General features: G+C 38.3%; 1 protein-coding gene across 1 annotated transcript; it reads left to right on the plus strand.

Annotated features, from left to right (window-relative positions):
- The first annotated feature begins 5,628 nt into the window (after positions 1-5,628).
- Positions 5,629-7,733, plus strand: LOC103712474 (wall-associated receptor kinase-like 20). The gene has a single exon (XM_008799004.5). It carries the CDS (start codon positions 6,892-6,894, stop codon positions 7,513-7,515), a length of 624 nt encoding a protein of 207 aa, XP_008797226.1. The 5' UTR covers positions 5,629-6,891; the 3' UTR covers positions 7,516-7,733.
- The last annotated feature ends 664 nt before the right edge of the window (positions 7,734-8,397 follow it).

Consider the following 8,397-nt stretch of genomic DNA (forward strand, 5'->3'; position numbering starts at 1 on the left):
ATACCATGTTATGTACACAACCTGATATAGCACATGCTGTGAGTATCACGAGCAGATATCAGTCAAATCTAGGCGAGGAGCACTGGATAGTTGTGAAGAACATTCTTAAGTATTTAAGAAGAATTAAGGATATGTTCTTGATCTTTGGAGGAGGATCAGAATTAAAGGTAGAAGGATACACAGATTCAGACTTTATCTCTGACATTGATGATAGAAAGTCTACATCGGGATATGTGTTCTTGTGCAATGGCAGTTTGGTAAATTGGAAGAGTTCCAAACAACCGATCATTGCAGATTCTACCATGGAAGCTGGTACATTACCGCCTCTGAAGCTGCAAAAGAAGCATTCTGGTACAAGAAGTTTGTTGAAGAGTTAGATGTGATGTCATCAGATGCCATCAGACTCTATTGCGACAACAATGGTGCCATAATATTAGCTAAGGAGTCAAGATCCCAACAGAAATCCAAGCACATAGAGCGAGATATCATCTAATACACAACTACCTCGAAAAGAAATATGTAAAGGTACAGAGAGTAGACTCTACGGACACATGGCAGACCCATTTATTAAGCAGCTAAGTCAGCAGAAGACAGAAGCACATCTTCAGAAGATGGGGCTTAGATATATGTCTAATTGGCTTTAGTGCAAGTGGGAGATTGTTAAAAGTATATCCTAGAAACCAATTTGGCAGACGCATTATATTTATTCTAGAATATAAATTTGTACTTGATATTTTATTAACTAATAAAATTGGACATTTTTTTCATTCATGTTATTATGTGTGCATAAATCATCCAAGGAATTAATAAGATGATGACACATATTCTCAAGAGTTGAGAATTTAAGGCATGTGTCATTGGTGATCAATTTCTGAATTGCTCTTGATCGGTGGATCATCACAAAGGACGGTGATCGATCCGATGAGATTAGTGCACAGATCATTTTTTTTGATGGACGAGTCTTGAGTCCACAGTGTGGGAACACTAGAGTGATTGCACAAGTGCTTGTTAAAGAACAAGGGTACTAAGCGTGACCAAAGCAAGAAGTCACTTGAATGTTTATCCACTCGTCAGTGACTTACTTGATGCTGCAGTTATATGACTGGTACTTAGACCTGTGATGCCTCAGCTATTTACAGTGAGGTTGGTGTAGTTTGATGAGCGCATAAACATGGGCCCTATCCATAAGGGTCATTGTGGTGCAGATTGACTGCAGAAGGTCAGATTAGGGATGCATCTAGATGGGATCTATCGACCTTGATCGATTAGGAGAGATCCTAAGTGATTTATGAAACTGAGTTTGAAAGAGCTTGGCCAGGGCAGTTTTGGAAACGAGGTTTTTCAATCTCAAACTTGAGTCAAATAAATTTTAACATATGACAAATGATGGGGTTTGATGAGTTATTCATGGCCTCGTCTTGTCGGAATCTACGATAGAGGGAATGTATCATACGCTAACTGCACCTAAAGGTTCATCTATTTCATTCTGCTGGGTTGCCACTACATGCTGCTAGGTGTCACTGGTGGATTGTGAGACTCGAAGGCATTCACTTGATGATCAGTGAACCCTGAAGAGAAAAGTTGAAATTATTTTAACTCATTGAAAGGAGTTTCAATGATATTGTGATGGTCATCACAAAATATCTTACTACCAGACAGAATAAAACCTATGAAGTTACACACATAAGAGGTTTTGATCATTCCGACGGTTGGATTGCGATTTAGAATCGCAATAGATCTTGATTGTCAATTTGATTGATAATTGGTTTAACCAACTAAGAGTTAGTAAGTTAAAGAAAAATGATTTGCAATTGGATTGCAATTTGATTGATTTAATTAGACTAAATCAATTAGGCTTAATCTTATTAGATAAGGATGGAAAGTCCTAATTGATTAGAACTCCTTATTTGATAAGGAACTTAATTCATAAAATCCAATTTGGATCCTAATTAGATTAAGATTCATATGAATCAAATTGAATGACATATTGGGTTTTAATTGGATTAGAATTCAATTAATCAAAAGGGACTACATGATTCCTAATTGGATTAGAAAATCTAAGCATGAAAGGAAGGGACTCTCCCTTCTTTTTTTCATGGATGAAACAAGGGAGGGGCGTCCGGATGCCCCTCCTCCTTGATTCACGCCAAGAAAGGAGGGGCGTTCGCCCCTCCTTTCCCTCTTGATCACCACACGCCCAAGGAGAGGGGCGTCCGCCCCTCCTCCTTTCTTTCTTGGCCTTCCACACGGCAAAAGGAGAGGCCATGTTGCCTCTCCTTGATTCTCTCTGATCTCTTTTAAGTAAGAAATTAGGAGGGGTGAAACAAGGAAGGATTTCTCCAGATCCTTTTTCTTGTTTAACTTGGCATGAGATGCCTATATAAGAGGAGGGAGGCGTGAGGGCTGAATGAGAGTAATCATTGAATTCAATTGTTGAATCAAGCCGCCCCTCCTCCTCTTCCTTTTCTTCAGCCGCAAGGAAAGCAATCTAGAGTTCTCTTCCTTCTTCTTCCTTCTTCCTCCTCTTGGAAGCAATCAAGAATTGATTGCTTAGAGAAGTTTCCAACCTTCAAGAGAGGATCTCTGCAAGGGAACTAGCACCCCGGTGAGATCAAGATGCTTGGAGCGATTTGTACCTTATGTGGATATCTATAGATGCTGGACACTTGTGCGGTTTCAAACGAACCCGAATCCCTCGTTCATCAGATAGCGGTGAAGATCTACCCACTCAAAGGTAAAGATAGGATCTTTACAATTCTTTATTATAGAATTAAATTAATCAAGTTTTAATTTTAATTTTTTCTTTTGAATTCATAATTTTCCGAGTTTGTGAAATCAGAATTTTTTGAATTCTACCATTCATGGGACGTTCATGTTATGAACAACCCTGCGTGTATTTTCACTGCAATCGTCGCAACGCGTGCGGGGATAACCCGACAGACCCGACCTATGACTCATGTGGAGTAGGAGACACTGCAACACGGGCTATTTGAGGCTGACCACGAGTGGGTCGTGGTCTTTGTGATTAAATTTGAATAAATTTAGACTCTTAGCCTGACGAAGACGTCAGGACTTAAACGGAAGGAGTATGTGAGGATCTGTACGGATGTATATTTAGTTCCAAATCGGTTATTCACTGAAAAAATCTTGGGTACTCAAATAGGATTAAGGAAGCCAAAAAATATTTAAGAAGGTTGCAGAGGTGCCCCCATCCTAGGCATGGAGATTCCTAATTAATATGCCAAGGCCGATAAGGAGGAAGCAATAAGGATGTTCAAGGCTACAAAGGAATTCCTCTTGGCTAACCCTAAAGCTTGTGCCTAAAATGGCTTGCATGCAGCATAGTCATTAGCTATCAAACAAATTTAAGTAGTTCATCCTCCCTCTATATCCATTTAGGGAGACAATTAAGAAAGCTTTACTAATAGTGGAGAAAGTACAAAGAAGAGGGAGAAGAAAACCCTAACACGAAAGCCTTAAAAAAATATAAGTACTCAATGTAAATCCTATCCATGTATGGACATTTAAAACAATTCAGGTGAGGAGCCTCATCCCCTAAGGGCTTCCCATAACACATGATCATGGGTTTTGAATATAGATTTTATTTAGGTGTTACAATTTTGAATTAAAAAAAAATTTAGAAACAATTTTGAGTATGAAAGGATAATGAAGTGCAGAATGAAGTAGAGAAGGAAATCAATTTGTCTCATCTCTTATGGACATAGACCAAACATGCCAATGCCTTTTGCGCAACACCAAACGTCATGGCCTAGAGAATAATACTCTTCATCAGTTTAGTCATTCCTATCAAACAAAATAACTTATATGTCACGTTTTCTTTTAGCAAGTATTGAGAGACTAGAGCTCTTCTTGTTTGGTGAAGCCAATTTATGTGGCTCACTTGCATAGCTAGGGATATCAATGAGGATGGATGCTAGAATATTTTACTCGTTCTTGAATTGAATAGAACAGTTTTAACTAAAATTAAATAGGAACGTCTTTAAGTTTAAAAAATTAAAAATCGTTCAATTTTAGTTTTGGTTACCGTTATGATGATTTTCCTATTCGAAACCGAACCTAACCAGAAACTAAAGTCGAACTTATCCAATATTTTTATTACCCTTAAAACTCTTTGTATATCATGTACATCCAAAATGTTATATTATGAATTTGGACACATTATGGATTCTATAATAAAAATTATGGATGATATCTTTAATTTGGTTATTTAAAAATAAAATTTTGAATAAAAAAATAAATAGTTTTTCATTTTTTTAGTTTCAATTTTATGATTTTTTTCAATGGTCATTATGGCTTTTATTTGAAAAACTGTTCGATTTTAGTTTCAGAGGTGACAGTGGATTTGGATTCCGGTTTTGATACTTTCACTAACTGCACCAAAATCCGCACCGTTATCATCCCTACGCATAGCTTAAGCATCCTAGTTGGTAGGCCAATTGAGTCTCCATCTATCAGCTAATTAAATAGAATTCTGACTAAAAGAAGTTAGCTAGATCCCTATTTTATTTAACATGATAGTGATGGTGAAGATAGAGTAGGCCGCAATAGAGATGCCATCTATGGAGGAGTCTAGGTTGGCAAGGGAGCCATGCTGCACTAGAGATGGAGTCCAGTTTAGGCAAAAAGAAGGCACTACCATTGGTGATGGCTCAAAATATTGAAGTCGGGGAGACAGCAGTGGTACGGCGGTCTCGGTTCAGAATATAGTATGGTTCAACTGGACTAGACCAATCAACACAGTGGTCCACGGGTTTGGCGTCAGGTGGTGTGGTGAGCATCAAGTTCCTTTGAATGCAGTGGGCTTGATTGCATTTAAAGTTGCTGTGAATCTTATGTTTCCTTTCCGGTTTAAGTTGCATTCATACTAGGCTTGATAGGGGATTGTTTTGTTCTATTTGGATCAAATATAACTGGTTGGGTTTTTATCCGCCTTCCGCGCGCCATCCTCCTTCTTCTTCTTTTTCTTTTTTTAATAAATATTATGCTGCATTTTCTCATTTTAATTTGTAACAATTCAGAACAAAAAAAAGCTAATCATAAAGTATTATTTAAATTTTTTGGCTCTATATAAGTATTTAAGATCTACCCGGTGTATTAACACGCGTCTGTATGAATTTTCACATACTCAGAACTAAATACACACTCGCACGGATCCTTACATACTCCCTCTATTTAAGCTCGGACATCTTTACCGAGCTAAGAGTTCAAATTCAATCACACGGATCATGAATTCAATCTAGATCTGTACTGCAATATCTCCTCGTTTAAAATTTACCTTATTATCATTCGTAACAATTTAAAACCCTTCCTAAAAGGACAAACTGAAAATATTATTTAGATTTCTTCGTTCTATATAAGTGCCTAAAATATATCTAATATATAGCTAATATGCCTGCACCGAGCCTCATATAATCAAAATATTATTATTATATATATTGCGCATGTCTTGATAATAAAAAAATTAAATGCATATTTTAAGCTGTAAGCATATTCTACCCAGCCCCAGATTAACTTATAGGTGGTGGTTTATGAACAGATATAGATTCAGGTGCTAGATTTAGAAACGATCAATGCCAAGTTAGGTTGAGTAGTAGTCCTCTCGTTTGTATCGTCCGCGTGTGTCCCTTGACATGACTAACTGGGATGATAATGGCGAGAAGAGGATCGTACTATTAAAAGCAACCAACTTCTTCTTCTATGTTTTCGTTTGTCCCAACAAGGAGGACACCAATCATGAATGGGACAAGCTTTAGGACCTGCAATGAGCCTAATCAATTTATCTAATAGCACAAGTGAAGCAATAACACGCAATTAAGTCCTGATCACCGGACAAATGACATTACTATATATGGAAGGTGGATCAGGAAATTCTAAACTAAATCTAGTCGGTGCCGGAAGTCATCACAATATGGCAAGATTGTGATCCCTGTCAGATTCTATGGCCCTTGGTGTGACAATTAGCAGGAGTTTTCTAATTATTTATTACTGCCACAGCCCCAAATGGCACCATACTTTTCAAAGCACATCTAGTGGCATTGTACTATCTCCATTGTTAATTCCTCAATTCCTAAGGTGGCAAGGGATCTCTATATCTTTCAATATTATATATCTAGTGAGTTTGGTATATTGGGCCACAAAAGACCATGATCACGGAAGGACATAATCTCAGGTGTGATACGTCTGCCGTGAGGATGGTCATCATGCAAACCAGAATGCTCGAAAATGAACTACTGGATTCCCAAGTAACTAGTTCCTCCCTCAGTTCAGTTTTTTCTAGGCTTATATTCTTTTTTTCTTTTCTTTTTTCACTAATATAATTTGATATTTAAGAGAATATTAAAAGAAACAGAATGTATGTACTTGATCAGTATTTAGAGAATTGCCTACATATCTAACATTAGAGTAATTTTTAAAATCATAAACTTCGCCAATAATCTAATTGACGAAGTGGCTGGATGCCATTTAACACCTTGAGTGCGATCCCTCCTTTTTCTATAAAAGTTTTTGGGAAAAGAGTTGCAAATTGTGTTGGAAGCTTCTCATCTTTCACATGGTGTGAAAATTTACCTGTATGGTTAATTTTTTCTCTTCTTAAGAAATAAAATTTAGTTAAAAAAAAAAGCTCACCATTAGATTGTATAAGACATTACTATAAGTTATTACTATAAGTTTTATTCCGTATCCCATCGAATGGTGCACCCCCACTCCAATCATGCAACCTTCTTATTGATTTGTCTGTACAATAATCAATGGATTCAAGCTACAAACTTGAGATAATATATTCTCCTTGGCCCGGAGGAGCTCACACTATAAATAGGCTTCCAACTTCATGGCTAGCTATAGCTCCTCCTCCTGCAAGCTTCTCCCACCATGGCAGCCACACTATCCCTACTTGCCCTTGCCATCCTTGCAACTCTAGCCGGGGCAAGCTCTAGAGACTGCCCTCCTTGTGGTGGCACCGAGATCCCTTACCCTCTAAGCACCAGCTCCAACTGTGGTGACCCCGACTACAAACTATACTGCAACAACAACTCGCTCGAGTTCCTTTCAGTTGGTGGGACTCCTCATCCAGTTCTGAGCATTAATCCGGAAGCTTATAGGCTCATCATCCATGTTCCTGCAATCGATATGAACGTTTGCAGCTCTTCCGACCTCTTCGAAGGCGGCCTGAAGATCGACGAGAGCTCCCCGTTCAATATATCCAACCGTAACACGGTCATGCTGTTCGACTGCAATGAAACCATACTGTTCTCGCCATTGAATTGCTCTTCCAACAGCCTTTGTCGAAAGTTCGAGGAGACTGAAGAAGGGAGTGCGTGCAGGGACACGCTTTGCTGCACCTACTTGAAGGACTCAAGAATGACTTCTCATAGGATTAGGATTAGGGTTGGAGGCTGCACTGCGTACACAAGTGTGGTGGACATCGATCCTAATGATCCTCCAAGCTTGTGGAACTTTGGGATTGAGTTGCAGTGGCTACCACGGCGTACTTGACTCCACCAAATCGCACCTTTCTTCATGTTTGGCTGCTTGTTTTCCATGTGTGTGTGTGCTTGTGTTTTCTTTGTGTTTGCACTCTCATCTCTTGTGCTTAATTATGTGTGATGTTAATAAGCCTAAGATATGAATAAAAAACGCAGTCTCTAGCTACCATGCAAGTTAAAGCTTTCTATATATCTCGTTGATAATTAAGCTATGAAAAGATGATCTGTGCTCTCTCTCTCTCTCTCTCTCGGTCATGCCAACTATGAAATTAATTATACCTTTTTATTAATGATTCTCTATGAAAAGAATTTGGATGTTATTTAGTCTCTCTAATATAGATGCACGTGCGAGCATAGGCGCATGTGCGGATGCATGCATGCATGCTAAACCAAGGGGTGTATCTACTGAGACAAGCCCTAGTTCACATAATAATTTAAGTCTGGTTGTCGTATAAATTAATTCTAGACTTAATTACTTGATTGTATTATAGAGTACAAACACCTCAAAGTGTCATGTGTCCACTTAGCCCGTTCCAATCCATATATTTAAATAAGTAATCCGAATCATTAACCATCTTTGATCATTACTTAACCTCCCTCAAGTGCTTTCCCGAATTTATTTTGCCTTTCGCTTATGCTTTAACCAGCACTCATAATCCAATAATGCGCAAACTAGCTCTCAAGATCCAATTTATTCAAATCATTTAAGAGCTATATGGCCCACTAGCCATGAGAAACCTGATTACGATCGATAACCTCATATCTTACCCTCAGATATTTTCATATCTCTATCCTTACACAATGTCCTCATACCTATTGGTACACCCGTCTTCAGCCACACCACATTAGCACTATGACATGTCTGCATATCATTCTATGCATCATTTTAGGT

Source organism: Phoenix dactylifera, chromosome 2, assembly GCF_051530095.1.
Source record: "Phoenix dactylifera cultivar Ajwa chromosome 2, Ajwa_hap1_PhDact_Kaust_v1.1, whole genome shotgun sequence".
Taxonomy (NCBI): Eukaryota; Viridiplantae; Streptophyta; class Magnoliopsida; order Arecales; family Arecaceae; genus Phoenix; species Phoenix dactylifera.